The 21,103-nt window shown below is 40.5% G+C and overlaps 2 protein-coding genes and 1 long non-coding RNA gene across 4 annotated transcripts in view; 1 reads left to right on the top strand and 2 right to left on the bottom strand.

The window, feature by feature from the left end:
* ppm1lb (protein phosphatase, Mg2+/Mn2+ dependent, 1Lb) overlaps positions 1–6,550 on the bottom strand; it is a 173,914-nt gene extending 167,364 nt beyond the window's left edge. The window contains exon 1 of the mRNA XM_072572708.1: positions 5,638–6,550. Coding sequence (XP_072428809.1) covers positions 5,638–6,036 — 399 coding nt within the window. The 5' untranslated portion in view covers positions 6,037–6,550. The remainder of the gene's footprint in view (positions 1–5,637) is intronic.
* A 517-nt stretch (positions 6,551–7,067) lies between these two features.
* LOC140478983 (uncharacterized) lies at positions 7,068–12,787 on the bottom strand. Its single transcript, XR_011960914.1, has 3 exons — positions 12,167–12,787; positions 9,212–9,283; positions 7,068–7,121 (listed from the first exon to the last, which is right to left on the bottom strand). It is a non-coding gene; the product is annotated as an uncharacterized lncRNA (long non-coding RNA).
* nmd3 (NMD3 ribosome export adaptor) overlaps positions 12,772–21,103 on the top strand; it is a 64,191-nt gene continuing 55,859 nt past the window's right edge. The window contains exons 1-2 of one of the 2 annotated variants that reach the window (XM_072572707.1): positions 12,772–12,902; positions 13,426–13,498. In XM_072572707.1, coding sequence (XP_072428808.1) covers positions 13,455–13,498 — 44 coding nt within the window. In that variant the 5' untranslated portion in view covers positions 12,772–12,902; positions 13,426–13,454. Of the gene's footprint in view, positions 12,918–13,425; positions 13,499–21,103 lie in introns of both variants that reach the window. The other variant, XM_072572705.1, reaches the window with a different exon arrangement.

The raw sequence follows: 21,103 nt of genomic DNA, 5'->3' as shown, positions 1-21,103 counted from the left end.
GTGGTCACCTGGATCAGAGTGTTCACTATATTATGAATGAATGTGATCTACCAAAATCTGCTACTGTATTCAATGTAATCCACCTATCACATCACCTGGCTGTTCAAACTGGACTTAAACTTGTAAAGCTACAAAATGTAATTTAGAAGAAGAAAATCTCCTGATTGTGAAATTCAAAACTATACACAGTACTTTCCAACTTTTCTGCAGATTTACCATTATATCTTGACTTATATTGTATAATTTTTGATACAAGGCCCAGTCCTTTCTGCCAATGTTCCAATTACCTCTTTTTATAGACTTATCTACTTATATTCTTTTGTGAAACCAACGTCCTTTGCTCTTCTAGATCACCCTACTTTCCTCATTAAATGAATTATGCTTATTCTTTGACCACAAACTGCTACCTCACATTTACCAATACAAACACTAGCTAACTATTACAGTTTCATGTGTCCAAAAATGCTTGGCACTTTTTCCTTTGCTCCAAAGTTAGGGAGTGAGTCTAACATTTTGAAATTTAAAACATTAAAAATATTAATTTAAGCATTTAATTAACTTTCCCTATTTTTAACTTCTGTCAACAGATGGGAAATAAGTAGTTGATGTGTCTTTTTCAAGGTGGAGAATAAGGTTTATTATCTAAAAGACAACAGAATAGCATCGGTACTCTGATCTCTGGAGTGTACATCCTGCATTATGTGATATCTTCAAGATGCTTCCTATGATCTAGATAATCAAATATGCAGGAAATTGAGCTCTGGATTTCTGAATTTAAGAAGCAGCTGGCATCACTGCTGCAAAGTTTAGAGCATCATGAATAGCAAATGTATGAACGTTATCCCACAGCATAAGATTATGAAGGGGGAAAGGTAATAGATGACCACCAATCAAAATGCAATTTTCAGACAGTGCACCTTATTGCATCTCATTTTCCATGCAATATTCGACTCTGAATATTGTCACAAAAAGACTTCCATTACTGGCATTTTCAGACAACTCACTTCTAAAAGATTGTGAAAATTGATTCACTTCAAGTACTAGCAAGGTACCTTGCCCTGTTTGTTTTCAAAGGTCACTGAAGGAACCTTGTGGGACATTTTTCTTTTAAAAAGACACTTAGTGGAAGTCAGATGACTTAAGCTAACTGCTTGTACTTGTTCAGTGGGAGTCACGTGTCTTCATCTAAACGGTTGGATTGACTGGAAGTCAAGTCTAGGTTTAGGGCTGTCAGGAGTGTGTCTATTTGAGATTGTTTGGAGCTCAGTTGGGATACAGCCTGTGAAGAGATAAGATGCCCATCACCTTCCTTATAAATCCTCTTGAGAATTCTGAGTAAGAGCTGAAACAGCTATTGCTCCTGAAGGTCTTCTGAAAGACTTCCTTTTGAATGCACTTAGTGAAGAGAATTTGGAGAGATAGCCATGTGTGTCAAGTGGTAATTGTCTAGGTCAAGCGACCCATGTACTTACAGGAGATTTGCAAGGCCTTAAAGCCATCTAGAATATTTCATGTCTTATCCTTTTATTCCCCGAGAATTAATGATTTTGACCAAAGTGTTTTGTTTTCTGCAGAGAAAATGTTCTTATTTTTTCTTCAGTGCGTGTGAGGGTTATTTAGAAAGATAAATATTTTACACCTTTATATTTCAAACTGCAAGTTAGGCAAATTGTAACTTTATCAAACAAGTCTAGTTATTACAATAAATCAATAGTTCTGATGTTTCTTATTAAAGAAACTTGGTCAATGGCCTTTTTTTGTTTTAAAACAATGCAGACAAATTATATAATTGGTCATATCAGTAACTGGTTAAAACATTTAAATATATGTTGTGACCAGTGGAGTGGTGTAGGGAGAAATACCCTAAACCAATATGAATGAAAATGATGGTTGATCAGGAGAATGTGGCCAAAGTAAGTCTGTGGCACCATGGTTCCCTCAGCTATAGACAGGGGAACAAAAGTTGGAAGGACAACATCATATTTACTAGTTAGGTAAACAGACAGATGCCACTGTTGCTAAGTATGTGAATCTAGGATAATATGTGAACCTTGCTGGTGCTAGGGTCAAGGTTTTCACAATGGCTGTAGAGTACTCTGATGGGGACGGATGAATAATCAACAGTCATGGTCCACATTGCACTAATAATATAGGTAGATAGTGAGGGGAGGGTAGCAATGCTGACTAAGAAGTGCAGTGTGGGAGAGACAAGATGTGCAGTGGGGTAAAGAACAGACTCTGGCCAGAGCTAAGGATTATAAGAGATGAGTAGTGTAGTCAATAGGCTACCAATGAATGAGGAAAATGTAGAGGAACAAATGTGCAAGAAAACCTGAAGTTAAATAATTATAGAACATATATAATGGCACACTTTACTTATAAACTGGGATAGTAGCATTATAAAGGCAGACAAGGACAAGTTCAGGAAAATGTACACACCAGTATGTTTCCAATCCAGTGAGAAAAAAGACAGGATGAAATGTCAGTAGGGAATGTTTAAGAGGCATTGAATACTATGTCATAAGGTTTAGAATGGCAATGGAAAAGGGCAAGAAACAATTCATGGTAAGAATAATTAATTGGGAGAAACGTAATTTCAGAGGAGTAAGAATGAACTGACAGCAAAACTGGAATCATAAGTCAGCAGACAAAGCTACAACTGAATAACGGACTGCCTTCGAAGAAAAGACAGATTGGGCATTGTCAAAGTATATTTTTGCAAAGGGCAAAGATAAACCTCTTGGATGTCAAAATATGTCGGGATTAAAATGTAGAATGAAAAGTGTATTTATGGCAAGGATAACAATCAGATGGATAATACAATCAAGAATCAGACTGAATACAAAAAGTTCAGAGGGGATTTGACAAACAAATAAGCTAATAAAGTATGAAGAGAGACTGGCTGTTAATAAGACAGAATCCAAAAGTCTACTGTAAGCATATAAATAGTAAAAAGGAGTGAGAGGTCAACTGAGGACCAAAAAGTGAATTCATTCATAGAACTGGGAACATGGCTCAATCCATACCAAGGAAGGAGATCCTGGACAAGTCATGGTGAAAGAGGAGGTCATTGGAAAGGTTTAAAATTAATTAAGAGGAGATATTTTATAGACTGCCTGTCCATAAAATTAATAAAACACCAAAAATGCCTTAGTGGTGTCTAACAATAATGAGAAATGAAATTGTGGATAGTCAAGTCATATCTTTTTCTGTCTTCGTTTGACTCAGCAGTGGTACCTGGGGAACGGACAACTTAAAATCTTACACCCTTGGTAAGATAAGGATGCAAATATAACTTCAGTGGTTGCAGGCAAGTCAGTTTAGCCATAATGATGGGGTAGCTTCCAGAAACAGTATTTCAGGACAAAATTCACTATGACTTGGGAGAATAAGGTTAATTATATAAAGGCAGTATGGTTTGTTAAGCACAAACTGTGTATGTTCGCTTGCTGGACATTTTCTTATGAATAAAACGTGAGGTTATTGGAAAAAGGAGCAGTAACACAGGCTTGTGAGCTAAGTTAGAGTTCATAGAGTAAAAGGGTAAATAGCAACCTCAAAACAAAATTGATTGAGTGACAGGAAACAAGAGTAGTAGTTAATGGATATTATTAGATTGAAGTGTTTATAATGGAGTTTCCCAGAGATTGGTGTTTGGATCCCTACTCTCTGATATATATGAATAATCTCAACCTTGATATACAGATCACAATTACAAAATATGTGGACAATATGAATATTGGAAGTACTAGGAATCATGATGGGGACATGATGGTAGGAATCATGGACAAGTTGGTAGAATAAGTAGGAAAGTGGCAGATTAAAGCTAACACAGAGCAAAGAAATGTGGCAAGACCATACAGAACAAAGTAAAGGTACAATTCCAAAGTGAAGTGCAGGAGCACAGCCACCTGGGGGTATAAGTGCAAAAATCAATGGAAATTGTGGGACAGGTTAAGAGAGAGATTCAGTAAACAGCATCCTAGACTTTAGTAAGAGATGTATGGAGGTAGGAAGTTATATTAAATGTTTAGAGAACATTAATTCAGGCTCAGTTAATGGACCACACACAGTTCTGGATGCCATACTTCAGCAAGAATGGGAAAGCATGAGAGACAGTGCAGAAAATATTCACAAGACCACATCTAGGGGTGTTGTATTTCAGTCCATAGATAAAGAGGTTGGGATTGCTTTCCTTGGAGATGTGAAGGTGAATAAGAGATTTCATCATAGAATCCCTACAGTATGTAAACAGGCCCGTTGGCCCAAGTCCACACTGACCCTTTGAAGAGTAATCCACCCAGACCTATTCCCATACCCTATTACTCTACACTTACCCCTAACTAATGCACCTAATCTACACATCCCTGAACATGATGGGCAATTTAGCGTGGCCAATTCACCTAACCTGTATATCTTTAGATTGTGGGAGGAAACTGAAGCACCCGGAGGAAGCCCGCGCAGACATATGGAGAATATGCAAACTCCACACAGTCGACTGAGGCTGGAATCAAACCCAGGTCCCTGGTGCTGTGAGGCAGCAGTGCTAACCAATGAGCCACTGTGCTGCCCCTTCATAGTATTCAAAGTTATGAGGGGTCTGGTGAGAGTAGATAGAGGTAAACTGTTTGCATTGTTGGAAGGATCAGGAACAAGAAGGTACAGATTTAAGGTAATTCATAAAAGAAACATAGTGACACCAGGAAGATCTTTATCAATCAGTAAATAGTTAGGATTCATAATGTGCTGCTTGAGAGTGGTGGTGGAGTTGATTCAATCAAGACATTCAAGAATGAATAGGATTATTGTCTGAAAAAAGGAGACATAGGGTTAAGGGGAGAAGTCAGGATGTGGTACTAGGTTTCTGCTTCTTGAAACCGCAGAAACGATGTGCCTAATGGCCTGGTCTTGTGCTATAATCATTTTGTAATTCTGTGAAGAACTTCAGTCTTAAAACTTCAGTATTAAAAAGGTTGGTCGTGTATCCATAACTACATATTAAAAATGGACACAATTTTCCAAGTACACGAATAAACTGTATCAACTGTTCGCATAGCTAGATTGAAATGACATTTCCAAGTAGTTACACTAACGTACTCTTCTGAAACTGACATCGATGGCGATTTCAAAATTTAAAACGCACTCTATCTGCTTTCCTCTATATTTCTATGAACTAAGTGGCGACGTTCATTGTTTAGATGTTATTTGAGAAGAGGTATCACAATTCCTCTAAAGCTTAATCTTCAAACCCAGGTTTCAGCTTTTAGACTTCACTTGCGACTAACATTTAAGTTGTCCGGTACCTTCGAAAAGCAGAAAGCTCTGTGGATGCTGAAGGTCCAACGTATAAAAGCAATACAGAAAATGCTGGAGATACTCAGCAGTCTGACAGCACTTGGGAAAAGAGAGACAGTCAACGTTTCATGTCGATGAGTTCTGCTGAAAGGTCACCGACCTGAAACATTAACTCTGTTTCTTCCTCCACTGATGCTGCCAGACCTGATATTTCCAGCATTTTCTGCTTTTATTACCTTCCAAAGCTCGCAGTGCGCTTCGAATTTCATCTCACTGTGGAAGGGAACATGTCGAAAGCATTCAAGCCCTTAAACTGTTACTGTTTGTTTTTACTGGACTCACCTCTCCTCCGTGCCCGTCAAAAATCCCGAAGATGGAAGGATGACTTTTGTTCACCAGGTCAGTGAGGACTTCGAATCGGTCTTCCATGTGATCCCGCCTGCCTTGGATAGAATAAACAGCCACATTGTTGCTCTTGTACTCCCAGGTTTTGGAGAACTCTGCATCCAGGACATCCAGTCCCCCGAAACGATCGTTCTGAATGATTTCCACCACTTTCCCTTTCATCATTTTCACCGCATTTTGGCTCGATTTCACGATGGTCTTCACTTCATCTGTATGAAAGAAATAACTCCAAAGAGCCAAGCTGATACACAATAGAAACAAAGTTTCCGGCCTCAGAAGAAAATAGCGCATGATGCGGCCTAAAAGAGACAACAGAGTCATTGTATCTTCTATCATTTATTCTACAAACTTGGGAGAGAATCAAACAATCAATTCACCATCCTCTAAGACAGGGACCTGCGCAAAGAAGGCAGCGTCTCTGGCGTACGGTTCGACCACAAGGTGCAGCTGGATTTCAGAACCCGAACCCCCCTCCAAGAGATATCGGCAGGAGGAAAATTGCACCGCTGCTCAGTGTGTGCAGGCAGCGAGCGATTTTGACAAGGGGCAGGAAAACGCTGCTTCCCGGAACCCAAACCGCTTCCAGCGAGAGGCTGATTGATTCTGTTCGCTTCTCTGACAACACAATCTGCCGCATTCCCACTGCGGGAACACCCCATCCCAAACCAGAGGGGAAACCTTCCATTCCTGCAAGGAGATTTCCTCTTTCCCCAACTTCTCCAAAACGCAGTGGCCACGCTACTTCTTAAAATCACCTCCGTTTTTAAAAAAAATATAAATGTAGGGAAATGCGATCGATCAAGAAACCGTCAGCAATTGTCATTAAGTTTATTTCAGTTCATTAATTCCCCTTTGTGTTTGGTAGATTCGACTTTCCAGCCTGTAAGTGAATTTGAACGGAGGGTAGGAAGGATCAAAACTCAATGTGGGAAGTACGCCTGCTCCTCTCGCGAAGTATTTAGTGTCACAGTTCATGCTGGCTAATGAGCATTCCACTTATAAAAGATATACATTTCGTAATTCCAAATACTTGCTCAATACCTGAGCATTGCATCAGCGTGACGGATGAAGGGGAGAACAATAATAGCTAAAACAAAACGAAGAACTGCGGATGCTGGAACAATAAATTATTTGAGAATAATTGCTGTTTTAGACACAACAACTCTCAAGATTTGCACAGTAAAACAACTGAAATGTGATTTTTTTTTCTCACAAATGTAATACCTCACAAATACTTTCGGTTCTTTGCAAAATTCTCGCTACTTTTCCAAAAATCAGATTTGTTCAGAAATTCAATAAAAACATTCTATAAGTGTATTTATCTAAAAAATTGTATAACTTTATACTCACTTTCAATCATGTAATAATGGACGTAGAGTTGGTGATTTGCAATCAGAATTGATCACAGAATTTGTTATCACCTGTAATAGCAATTGGATGTTCTCAAGGTCAACTCAAACAACGCAACAATGTCAGAGAACAGGAATATTCTAATGTTAGTAATGTGTGGTATTTAGGCTTCTTGTATTTAATAGTCTCAGTGAGTTTATCTGTATTCTTGTATGGGATGTGGATGTCATTGGGAAAGTCAGTTTGTGGCTTTTTGCTAAATGCCCTCAAACTAATTGGCTCGTAGACCAGTTCAGAGGGCATCTAAGATCCACATTACTGTGGATCTGGAATCACAAGTAGGCCAGACCAGAAAAGGATGGCAGATTTTCTTCCCTTAGGACAGTGGTGACCTGATGCGTTTTTATGACAATCAACAATGATCACATGTTTGCCATTAGACTTTTTTTATTCCAGATTTTAATTGAATTCGAGGATTTGAACCTCTGTCTCCAAAACCATTAGCCTGGATGACTAGTTGAGTTACGTTGTCACTACATCACCTATGAAGCTTGAGTAAATAATCAGGTTTTGGTTATGTAACTTTGTGGAGTGAATAGACTTCATAATTTAATAGACTAAATTAATGTAGGTAGTAATAATTAGATGAATAATCACCTTAAGAGTTTTTTTTGAGTTTCTAATTATGTGGTACAGTTGAATTTACTCACACAAAGAGGGCCTGAATGTTTCTTGGGATTGCAGATTATAGGACATGTCCACTCCACAGCTGGATAGGCCTCCAACTGTGGGAGGCCACCTGGATATGTGGGAAGATGTAAAAGGCGAACTATCCTCCTGTATTTCATTGAATATTAAAGTGATGATATCTGGAAGTGTAATCTTAAACCCAACACTGTATGACAAAAGGCTACACTAGGAGGGTTTTGTTTTTAAATTCATTTCTTGCTAGCCCATCCTTAGTTGCCCTAAACTGAATGGTTTGCCAGGCTACTTCAGAGCATAGTAAAGAGTCCATCACATTACTGTGGTCTGAAGTCACATGTAGGTCAGAACAAGTACGGATAGCAGAATTCCTTCTCTTGGTGCGTTATTGAACCAGATAGCCAACAATAATTACATGGTTGCAATTTCAAATTATTATTGAATTTAAATTTTGACATTGATAGGAATCGGCCCATGTCATAGAATCTCTACAAGTGCAAAAAGAGTCCATTTGGCCCACTGAGTCTGCACTGACCCTCAGAGCATCTCACTCAGACCTGTACGCCCACATTTACCATGGTTAACCCAGCTAACCTGCAAATCCTGTACATTACACCACAACTCTTTTTTTAGCATTGCCAAGCCACCTAACCTGCACATGTTTGGACTGCAGGAGGAAACCTGAGCACCTGGAGGGAACTAATAGAGACATGGGGAGAACATGAGAACTCCACACAAACTGTTGCTCAAGTCTGGAGTTGAATCAGTCCCTGGTACTATGAGGCAGCAGTGCAAACCACTGTTCCACCATGCTGCCCAGAACATAAGCCTGGAATACTAGAATATTAGCCCAGAGACATTGCCACCATACCACTATACTGGAGGGTATAGTAACACGCAGGAATGCAATAATTGGGAATTCATCAGATAGACAGTTCTGCTGACCATCACTGACAGTCCTTTAGGATATGTAGCCTCCATGGTTCTGGAGCAAGGGACAACATAGAGAGGGTATGAAACATTCTATGGAGAGAGAGGGTAACAGAGTGATTATGCCTCAGTACTGTCGTATCCTTAGTTTGAATTCAGTTTTACTTGTGTCTGTCTTTAAGAGCACACATTACTTTTAGTCACTCTTTGGGAAAGGGAGTTAGTATGTTAATCTGAGCCATTAAATTAATTAATGTCTGTTTCTGATGAACTGTTAAATGTGTCTGCAAGTGACTGCAAACGTTTTTAACTTTTCCAATTTGTGTGTTATGAAATTTTACTTCTTTTGATGTTGCAATTTTTTTTTCAATGACAATGCCAAAATACTTCCCAGAAGTGCTGGGGAAGCACTTAGGAAAGATTAATTATAGAAACTTAATATCATCAAAAAAAGTGTTGGTAAAATCAATGGGACTGAATGCTGATAAATTTCCAGGACCTGATAATCTAATTCATTGATTATTACCTTCCAAAACTTGCTAGATTCTAGAATCGTCCCAGCAGTTTGGAGGGTGGCAAATGTAATCCCAATGTTTATCTAAGAAGGAAGGGAGAAAACTGGGAATTACCATTTGGCATAACACCAGTGTAAAACTGAAGTCTATTATAAAGGGCATGATAACAGACACTTAGAAAATACCAATGGTATTAACAAAGGCAAGACAGATTTATGAAATTATTTGACAAACCTGCTGAGAAGTGGCAGATGGAGTTTAATTCAGATAAATGCGAGAAGCTGCATTTTGGGAAAGAAAATCTTAGCAGGACTTATACACTTAATGGTAGGGTCCTAGGGAGTGTTGCTGAACAAAGAGACCTTGGAGTGCAGGTTCATAGCTCCTTGAAAGTGGAATCGCAGGTAGGTAAGGTCGTGAAGACATTTGGTATGCTTTCCTTTATTGGTCAGAGTATTGAGTACAGGAGTTGGGAGGTCATGTTGCGGCTTTACAGGACATTGGTTAGGCCACTGTTGGACTATTGCGTGCAATTCTGGTCTCCTTCCTATCGGAAAGATGTTGTGAAACTTGAAAAGGTTCAGAAAAGATTTACAAGGATGTTGCCACGGTTGGAGGATTTGAACTACAGGGAGAGGCTGAACAGGCTGTGGCTGTTTTCCCTGGAGCGTCGGAGGCTGAGGTTATAGAGTTTTACAAACTTATGAGGGGCGTGGATAGGATAAATAGACAAACTCTTTTCCCTGGGGTCGGGGAATCCAGAACTAGAGGGCATAGGTTTAGGGTGAGAGGGGAAAGATATAAAAGAGACCTAAGGGGCAACTTTTTCACGCAGAGGGTGGTACGTGTATGGAATGAGCTGCCAGAGGATGTGGTGGTGGCTGGTACAATTGCAAAATTTAAGAGGCATTAGGATGGGTATATGAATAGGAAGGGTTTAGAGGGATATGGGCCAGGTGCTGGCAGGTGGGACTAGATTGGGTTGGGATATCTGGTCGGTGTGGACAGGTTGGACCGACGGGTCTGTTTCCATGCTGCTCTATGACTAAATCTTTTTGAGGATGTAACTAATAGAATAGATGATGGAGAACCAGAAAATCTGGTGTATTTGGATTTTCAGATAAAGACTCACACAAGAGGTTATTGTGCAAAATCAAAGCAGATGATATTTGTAATAATAAACTGGATTGAGAATCAGTTCAGACAAGAAACAAAGAGGAGGAATAATTTTGTCTTTTGTCACAATGGAAGAAGTACTGTGGGCATCAATATTTGGGCTCAATATGTTCACAATGTCGACAATTTGGATAAGGGAATCAAAACAATATTTCCAAGTTTGCTGATGACATAAAACTAGTGTGATTGTGAGTGGTAAGGAAGATGTAATAAGTCTTCAGGGTCATTTAGACAAGTTGAATGCATGTGTAAATACATGTTGTTTGCAGTATTATGTGGAGGAATGTCCACTTCATTAGGAAAAACAGAATGGTTTAAATGATGAAAGATTGGGAAAGATTGATGTACAAAAGGTCTTGGATATCCTCGCACACCAGAAGCAGTAAGTTGTTAGGAAGGCAAACAGTATGTTGGCCTTGATTATGACAGGATTTCAGTAGAGAAGCAAGGAAGTGTTGCTGCAGCAATACACAACAATTGGTAAGGTCATATCTGAAGTATTGATTGCATTTTTGGTCTCATTACCTACAAAAAAAGACATTTGCCACAGGGGAAGTGTAGCAAAGGTTCACTAGATTGATTCCTGGGATGGAAGGTTTGTCAAATGAAATGAAAATGGGTGAAGTGGAGATGTGTTCACTGGATATAGAAAATTCGGGGGTCTCATTGAAATATATAAAATTCTGGACAGATTGGATACAGGGCTGATGTTTCCCCCACCTGGGTGTCCACAGCAAGAATGCATGGCATCAGGATATGTGGAAGGCCATTTCAGACTGAGATAAGGAGAAATATCTTTAATCAGAGGGTGTAAACCTATGGAATTCTCTACTACAGAAGGCTGTAGATGGAACATGACTGAATACATTTAAGAAATAAATTGGTAGGGCTCTAAAAGCTAAAGATATCAAGCGGTATGGGAGGAGAGCAAGAGTATGGCATGGAGCTGGAATCCATAATTGTGGAAAATAGCAGAGCATGGTTGTTGGGCCCAGTGACCCACTGCTTCTCTTATTTTCTATATTATTGAGCAGAAGAGCAATTTGATTTTGGCCCTCACCAGACCATCAAAACTTCAAAGAAGTCTTTGTCGGAATAGACTTCATCACAGGCCTTCCAATATCTCAGCGATGATGTGTGAGCCTTTATATCATAGAGCAGCAAGCTGTTGAACAGTGGAGAGGGAGCCTCACAGTTATGCATAGTTTTCCCATCATCCATTGAAAATGTTCAGCAGGGATCATTAAATTATAATCAGGTTTAGAAACCCAGACTGATTTTATTCCCATTCTAACGTAGGCGGGTGAAGCTAATTTTAATGTTCCCATTGTCATCTTGGTAAACATTCCCCAACTGAACATGGGCCAAGAAGTGAATCTAGGAAGCATCAGATCTGTTTTGACCAGTTATGATCTATGGCCCCTGCACCATCTTGGTGTCACAACTGTGAGGTAATTTAATTGCCTGCAAATCTATCAATGTCATACATTGGTATGATCAGCGACTACAGTTTTGAAATGTGTGACCTTTGTCAAATGTTGTTGTTTTTCTATGGAAAATATGCAACTAAATGAAAGGCTAATGTGAATTCCCAATGCTCTTAAAGCATGAATTCGAAAATGATAAAAGGGTGATTCATTATTCAAGCAAATACCAAACAGTGTGCACAATTTATCTATCAGGACCGTACTTGGCACATTCAATTTTCAAAAGCTTGATCTGGAAAATCTCACTTCTTAAATCTCACTATTGGTAAAACAAATAAACATCACATTTAACATAACAGTAACCTGGTGAATCTTCTCCAATACTTGTCAAAACCTGACTCTGACAAGTCCAGGATATGCCTACTTAGTATGCTTGCCCATGTTTCAATGTTTCGTCTGTACGACTAATAGCACATGTCCTGGGTGGCACAGTGGAAGCTGCTGCATTGAATACAAATGCAATCTTGAGTTCTGATGGCAATACAGCTTTTGCTAGTGTTCCTGCAAATTAATTATGGAACATCACATTGAAGTCTTTTCATGCAATCAAGCAAGCATTGAAACTCCTGGCCCTGTTTGTTTTGACTTTGTACACCTTGGAAACTGTAAAGTCATCAATCTGAAACATTAACTCAGTTTGATCTCCAGAGGAGTTGTCCTGCTCAGTTTTTTATGCTATTATTTCTGATTTCCAGTATCAACACGATTTTGCTTTTGCACTTGTAAACATGTTGCTCAGGTTTCCAGATAGCCTACAATTAAAATTAATTAATTTGTCTCAGCAAAGACAACAAGTTCCTTTCGATTTTATAAACAGATAGCTTCAGATACTCATTCAATGTGAATAAATCACTCGTGTAATGTCCCTGATGAAGAAAAACGCTCAACGTCACTGCATCCATCCACAGGATCCCAGCCGCTAACCGGAACCGGAAACGTTCTGCCAGTTCTTCCGGCCGCCACGTGGTGCCGTTGCTCGGAGAAACCGGGGATCGAGCCGGAGTGTGTCCGCGACCTGGACCCGGGAGATCGAACCGCAGTGAGTGCTGTTCAGGTGCGGTGGGCCAATGGGGAACATAGGCTCTGGGTCTTCGGGGCAAAGACAAGGGGTTCCGAGGGAGACGGGGCAGAGGTGGGAGGTGGGGGAGGACGGCGTGGTGGATTAGACTTTTTATATACTTCATGTGACATTTTATAAACTCCGACTTTGGAAGTAGAACCAGCCTGACGCAAGATTTGAATAAGTACAGACTCCAGTCTCGTACCTTTAATGCATTGTCTGAGCTCAGATGTCACCTTTTTCTGTAAATAAAGCCTTATCTCGAGGATGTGACTTAAGAAATTCTGAGATTTACATATTAATGAACCAAAATCTGCAGCCCATTCTAAAAGATAAAAGAAAGCCTGTACTTCCAAGTAAACCTGTTGGACAATAACATGGTGTTGTGTGATTTTTTTTTAATATAACTTGTGGAGGTTAGGCATTGTGGTAAAAGGCTTGAGCACCTAACCAAACAACCAAGCAGTTAACATACTGACAGTTGCTTCACCTTCTCTCACAGCTGCATGTGTGTTGGCCAACATCACCAACATGGAATACATGACAGAACCTGCTGCAAGCACCCAGGGACAGATGTAAGTAGATTACAGTACTTGATGCTATCAAAATGTGATCTTAAATAATCAGGCTCTAAAATCCTAAAACCAATTGCTGAAAATGCATTTTTGTATTGACTCATGGGACATGTGCATTGATTGCTGGACTTGCATTCCTAGCTGACTTGGTGGAAAAAATAGTGGTGAGTTGCCTTCTTGAACTGCCTACAGACCATGTGTTTTTAGGCCCACAATGTCAGAGGGAAGCAATTCCAGGATATTGACCCAGCGACACTCTAGGAATAGAGATACAAAGGAACCTCAATTATCCGGCATTCGATTATCCGAACTTTGGATTATTGAGAACAAGACCACAAGTCCCAATGCTTGGCTAAACTGTTATTCGGCATTTGATTATCTGGCATTTGATTATCTGACATTTGATTATCAGAACAAAATACTCCCAACCCATGTTGTTTGGACAATCGAGGTTCCTCTGTATACTTTGAAGTCAGATTTTCCGGTGGCTTGGAGACAAGTGGGGGTGTTCCCATGTATCTGCTGTCATTGTCATTCTAAATCGAAATGGATTTGGAAGGTACTGTCGAAGGATCTTTGGTGAATTTCTGCAGTACATCTTGTAGATTGTACACACTGTTGTTGCTGAGATTTGGTGGTGGAGTGGATGGGTTTTTGTAGGTATGGCACTTAGCAAGTTTGCTGCTTTGTCCTTGAATAGTGTTAAGCTTCTTGATTGTAATTGGAGCTGCAACCATCCATGCAAATGAGGAGTATTCCATCACACTCCTGACTTGTATATTGTAGATGATGGACAGGCTTCATGAGTCAGAAGGTGAGTTACTCTGTTTTAGGCACTATATTTATAAGGATGTTGATAGTGGGGTGTCAGTGATGATATTGCCGTTGAACATATGCCATTGATAATGTCAAGCGGCAGTGTGAGGATTGGCATAGTCATAGAGATGTACAGCATGGAAGCAGACCCTTCGGTCCAATCCATCCATGCCGACCAGACATCCCAACCCGATCTACTCCCACCTGCCAGCGCATGGCCCATATCCCTCCCAACCCTTCCTATTCATATACCCATCCAAATGCCTTTTACTAGCCTCCACCACTTCCTCTGGCAGCTCATTCCATAAACGTACTACCCTCTGCGTGAAAAGGTTGCCCCTAAGGTCCCTTTTATATCTTTTCCCTCTCACCCTAAAACTGTGCCCTCTAGTTCTGGACTCCCTGACCCCAGGGAAAAGACTTTGTCTATTTATCCTATCCATGCCCCTCATACTTTTGTAAAACTCTATAAGGTCACCTCTCAGCTTCTGACGCTCCAGGGAAAACAGCCCCAGCCTGTTCAGCCTCTCCCTGTAGCTCAAATCCTCCAACCCTGGAAACATCCTTGTAAATCTTTTCTGAACCCTTTCAAGTTTTGCAACATCTTTCTGATTGGAAGGAGACCAGAATTGCATGCAATATTCCAACAGTGGCCAATAAAGGAAAGCATACCAAACACCTTCACTATCCTATCTACCTGCGACTCCATTATCAAGGAGCTATGAACCTGCACTTCAAGGTCTCTTTGTTCAGCAACACTCCCTAGGACCTTACCATTAAGTGTATAAGTCCTGCTAAGACTTGCTTTCCCAAAATGCAGTACCTTGCATTTATCTGCATTAAACTCCATCTGCCACTTCTCAGCCCATTGGCCCATCTGATCAAGATCCCATTGTAATCTGAGGTAACCTTCACCACTATCCACTACACCTCCAATTTTGGTGTCATCTGCAAACTTACTAACTGCATCTCTTATGCTTCCATCCAAATCATTTATATAGATGATGAAAAGTAGTGGACCCAGCACCCAATCCTTGTGTCACTCAACTGGTCACAGGCCTCCAGTCTGAAAAAACAGCCAGTTCTGTATCCAAATGGCTAGTTCTCCCTGTATTGTGTGAGATCTAACCTTGCTAACCAGTCTCCCATGGGGAACCTTGTCGAATGCCTTACTGAAGTCTCAGAAAAACAGATTGTCTCAAATGCAATGTTTCTCCAGTCCAGGAATAAGGAACACCAAGAGAAAATTTTGGCAGAGAGAGAGAATATGAGCATTTTGCTGAAGCAGGGAGAGATGTATATCAGTTTCAAAACTCCAAGAACTGCTTAAAACCAAACTAAAACTATGGCCTAACTTCATGCTGCTTCTGTTGTTTCATCTTTGTTTAAAAAAAACCAAGGACTCTCAAGCTGTTTACTTGATTGGCTTGGACCAGACAGCCGTAGCACCTATGGCTGAAAACCCAGGACAAAATACACCTCTTAAAGCTTTAATATCATCACAAGTGGTTACGAGGAGGGTGTTCACCATTACAGCTGCCTACTGGTGAACATTAATCTGGTGGTATAACTGAACTAAAACAACTAAGAGACCTGCTTCTGATCTTCCTGTTGGCAGAAACAGAATGCGAGTCATATAGCTTAAGCTGAGACCATTGGAGTGGTGTCGCCCGTGCAGCATTTTTAGAAAGAAAAGTATCAATTCCATCAGAGATTTTCTTCACAGTCAATCCGTACAGGACATGTGTAGACCAAACCTCTGAGCTGACACAAAATGCTCTTGTTTTCATTCTTAGTTATGCTTGGAAACATTGACTATTAAGGTGTTTCTCCTTCATAAAGAATTTTATACCTTGACTAGGACTGATTACGAATAGTCAACATAACTTTGTGCTTGGGAAAAGGTTCTGCATGGCATGTTGGTTAGCAAGATTAGATCACATGGAAAACAGGAAAAATTAGCCACATGGATATAAAATTTCTTCAAAGGTAGGAGACAGGATGGTGGTGGTGGAGGGTTGCTTTCTGGACTGGAGACCTGTGATCAGTGGTGTGCTGCAAGGATCAGTGCAGGGTACACTAATTTGTGTAATTGATATAAATGATTTGGATGTGAACAAAGGTGTGGTTAGTAAATTTGGAGATCACATTTAAAATTAGTGGTGTAGTGGGTAGTGAAGACGGTAACCTTGGGGAACTGTGGCACCACAATCAGACGGTCTGAGAAGATGGAGTTTAACCTAGATATGTGAGGTGCTACATCTTGATAGAGCAAATCAGGGGAGGACATAAGCACTTAATGGTAAGGTCCTGGGGAGTATTGCCAAATAAAGAGTCCAAATTTGGATATGGATCAAATGCTGGCAAATGGGACTAGGTTTCAATTAGGAAATCTGGTCAGTGTGGTTGATTTAGACCTCTCTACGAATCTGTGATTATGAATGGGACCTTCTAATGCAGTGACACCTGAATGTCTCAGTTCCTAATCTCTGTACTGACAACACAGATGACATCTTTGTTTGAAAATCCATTGCAGCAACATGTTGTCTTCAAGCAAAGTATTTTTTACTCGGTGACTTCATACAATTTTACACATTCCATTAGTTACCATCCTATCTCATTCATGAGACTGGGAATTTCATGAGTCCTGATGTTCCCATGTATCTGCTAATCTTGTGGATTCAAGCAATTCTGTGTTTGGTTGGGCATTGACACCATCATGAGGAGCTCCTGCAGAGGTGTCCTGGAGCTGACCTCCAACAACCACAACCATATTCCTTTATGATAGGTTTGACATCAATCAGTACAGAGATTTTTATTTTCATTGGCTGCAGTTTAGCCAGGGCTCCTTGAAGCCATACGTTGGCCAAATATGGTCTAGACGCCAAGGACTGTTGCTCTTGTCTCACTACATCTACCTTATCAAAATTAGACCTTTCCATTTTCAAGTGCAAATTAGCACTGCTCTAATTAAAACTTGACTTTTAATTTATGGAATTATATGGAGAATTTCATTCCTAAATCTTCAAACTTTGCAAACTTTCTAGCTGCGGATCAGTCAAGCTCAAAATTAATCATCATTTCAAATGTTCTATTTTACACGATCAAATGTAATAAAAATCATTCTAAATTTGCAAACTATATCTGATTTAAAAATCTCCATGTTTATCAGAATACCTCGGAATCATAATTCTGGCCAGTAACCATGATTATAGGCTTGTTCCTGTACGTTTTATTTTATTAACCTTCCTACAAGTTACATTACTTTGTCTTGTTAAACTTCTGAAGTGTCACAATGTTAATTTCCAAGAAGATCCTTAATGAGTTTTGCCAAACTTAGGGAAGCTTTAAGTTTCTGGCTACTTACATGCAATTTCCATAACACCCCATTCCAGAAGGGTAATCTTTGAAATTCACATCAAACAAAAGTAATTGGTTGTCCAACTGAAACATCAGGAATTATTATTAGGTTAATGTTGTTATTTTGTACAGAAACATATCACACATTAGACATCAGCTTAAAACACGCACAACCAAACCACAGAAGGTTAATGAACCTGCTGATTTCCCCTACTATATTTCCTCTGACATAATTGCTGCCTCCCCTACTATTTAAAGAGCTATCATCCCAGTTAGTTTGCCAGAATTAGGTCCCAGCATGGTTCTGGTGTACGTAACCAAAGAATACAGCATCATCATTTCCCAATACTATGGCCAGTGTTCCAAGATCTATTTCTCCTGTACCCATATTTGACACTTCATCCTTCTAATATCCTGTGTCCTATGTCAATTTGATCATGGCTTGGTAATAATTTAGAAATTATTGCCTTTTTTGAGGTTCTGCATTTAAATTAGTTCCCTAGTTACACATACTCCCTGAGCAGAACATCTTTTCTGGTCCAAACAACGAGATTGGTGCCAGTCTGGACCATGGCAACTGGATCCTCGTCCCTCCCTCTGCATAGAGTCATAGAGATGTACAGCATGGAAACAGACCCTTCCATCCAACCCGTCCATACCGACCAGTTATCCCAACCCGATCTAGTCCCACCTGCCAGTACCTGGCCCATATCCCTCCAAATCCTTCCTATTCATATACCCATCCAAATGCCTCTTAAATGTTGTAATTGTACCAGCCTCCACCACATCCTCTGGCAGCTCATTCCATACACGTACCACCCTCTGCGTGAAAAAGTTGCCCCTTAGGTCTCTTTTATAAGTTTCCTCTCTCACCCTAAACCTATGCCCTCTAGTTCTGGACTGCCCGACCACAGGGAAAAGACTTTGTCTATTTATCCTATCCATGCCCCTCATAATTTTGTAAAACTCTAAGGTTATCCCTCAGCCTCCGACGCTCTAGGGAAAACAGCCCCAGTCCGTTTAGCCGCTCCCTGTAGTTCAAATCCTCCAACCGTGGCAACATCCTTGTAAATCTTTTCTGAACCCTTTCAAGTTTCACAGCATCTTTCCGATAGGAAGGAGACCAGAATTGCACGCAATATTCCAACAGTGGCCTAACCAATGTCCTGTAAAGCCGCAACATGACCTCCCAACTCCTGTACTCAATACTCTGACCAATAAAGGAAAGCATACCAAACGCCGCCTTCACTATCCTATCTACCTGCGACTCCACTTTCAAGGAGCTATGAACCTGCACTCCAAGGTCTCTTTATTCAGCAACACTCCCTAGGACCTTACCATTAAGTGTATAAGTCCTGCTAAGATTTGCTTTCCCATAATGTAACACCTCGCAGTTATCTAAATTAAACTCCATCTGGTCCAGATCCTGTTGTAATCTGAGGTAACCCTCTTTGCTGTCCACTACACCTCCAATTTTGGTGTCATCTGCAAACTTACTAACTGTACCTCTTATGCTCGCATCCAAATCATTTATGTAAATAACAAAAAGTAGTGGACCCAGCACCGATCCTTGTGGCACTCCACTGGTCACAGGCCTCCAGTCTGAAAAACAACCCTCCACCACCACCCTCTGTCTTCTACCTTTGAGCCAGTTCTGTATCCAAATGGCTAGTTCTCCCTGTATTCCATGAGATCTAACCTTGCTAATCAGTCTCCCATGGAGAACCTTGTCGAACGCCTTACTGAAGTCCATATAGGTCACATCTACTGCTCTGCCCTCATCAATCTTCTTTGTTACTTCTTCAAAAAATAACTCAATCAAGTTTGAGAGATATGATTTCCAACACAAAGCCATGTTGACTATCCTGAATTAGTCCTTGCTTTTCCAAATACATGTACATCCTGTCCCTCAGGATTCCCTCCAACAAGTTGCCTACCACCGAGGTCAGGCTCACCGGTCTATAGTTCCCTGGCTTGTCTTTACCGCCCTTCTTAAACAGTGGCACCACGTTTGCCAACCTCCAGCCTTCTGGCACCTCACCTGTGACTATCGATGTTACAAATATTTCAGCAAGAGGCCCAGCAATCAGTTCTTTAGCTTCCCACAGAGTTCTCGCGTACACCTGATCAGGTCCTGGGGATTTATCCACTTTTAACCGTTTCAAGACATCCAGCACTTCCCCCTCTGTCATCTGGACATTTTGCAAGGTGTCATCATCTATTTCCCTACAGTCTATATCTTCCATATCCTTTTCCACAGTAAATACTGATGCAAGATATTCATTTAGTATCTTCCCCATTTTCTGTGGCTCCACACAAAGGCCACCTTGCTGACCTTTGAGGGGTAAACCCAGCTCAGCACTGTCCCCATGACTTGTCCTACCTGCATATCTTCTTTTCCACCTATCCACTCCACCCTCTCCTCCCTGACCTATCACCTTCATCCCCTCCCCCACTCACCTATTGTACTCCATGCTACTTTCTCCCCACCCCCACCCTCCTCTAGCTTATCTCTCCACGCTTCAGGCTCTCTGCCTTTATTCCTGATGAAGGGCTTTTGCCCGAAACGTCGATTATGCTGCTCCTCGGATGCTGCCTGAACTGCTGTGCTCTTCCAGCACCACTAGTCCAAGATCTTTTGAGGGGCCCTATTCTCTCCCTAGTTACCCTTTTGTCCTTAATTTATTTGTAAAAACCCTTTGGATTCTCCTTAATTCTATTTGCCAAAGCTATCTCATGTCCCCATTTTGCCCTCCTGATTTCCCTCTTAAGTATACTCCTACTTTCTATATACTCTTCTAAGGATTCACTCGACCTATCCTGTCTATACCTGACATTTGCTTCCTTTTTCTTAACCAAACCCTCAATTTCTTTAGTCATCCAGTATTCCCTATACCTACCAGCCTTCCCTGCATGTTCCTCTCTAGCTCAGAGCAATGTCCTAAATCCTGGCATCATGCAGTTAGTATAGCTGTTGGATTCCTGATCTCAGATGTTATCATCTAATCAGGTCTGGCAAGATTGCCTGAAGTAAAGTCAAACTTGGGAACAGGCGATTGTTCTTTGTTAATTGTAATGGTTGGGTAAGAACTGTATTTGGGTATATTCCTATTACTTATGTAGGAAGTAGATAATTAATGTATTGGAGTTTTGTCATGTGTCAGAATAAAATTTGGATCGGAAGGCTATATGCCTGGAGTATGGCTAACCAATCTTTAACCTCTGATGTCTGTCAGTGCTAATGGAGAGTGTTTGTTGTTTGTAAGTCAAAGATTGAAAACTAAATATTCTAACCAGTGTATAATTGGAAGAAAACTTCAAAGAGATATCTGAATCAAAATCTAAAGTTTCAGGATGTGATTATGCTCCTCTGTTTTTAGAATGTGAACTTTGAGTGAAGTGTAAGAGTGTGACCCTGTGTTACTTTTT

Source organism: Chiloscyllium punctatum, chromosome 6 (assembly GCF_047496795.1).
Source record: "Chiloscyllium punctatum isolate Juve2018m chromosome 6, sChiPun1.3, whole genome shotgun sequence".
Taxonomy (NCBI): Eukaryota; Metazoa; Chordata; class Chondrichthyes; order Orectolobiformes; family Hemiscylliidae; genus Chiloscyllium; species Chiloscyllium punctatum.
The sequence above is the reverse complement of the archived record's forward strand: the minus strand, read 5'-3'. Positions and strand labels throughout refer to the sequence as shown.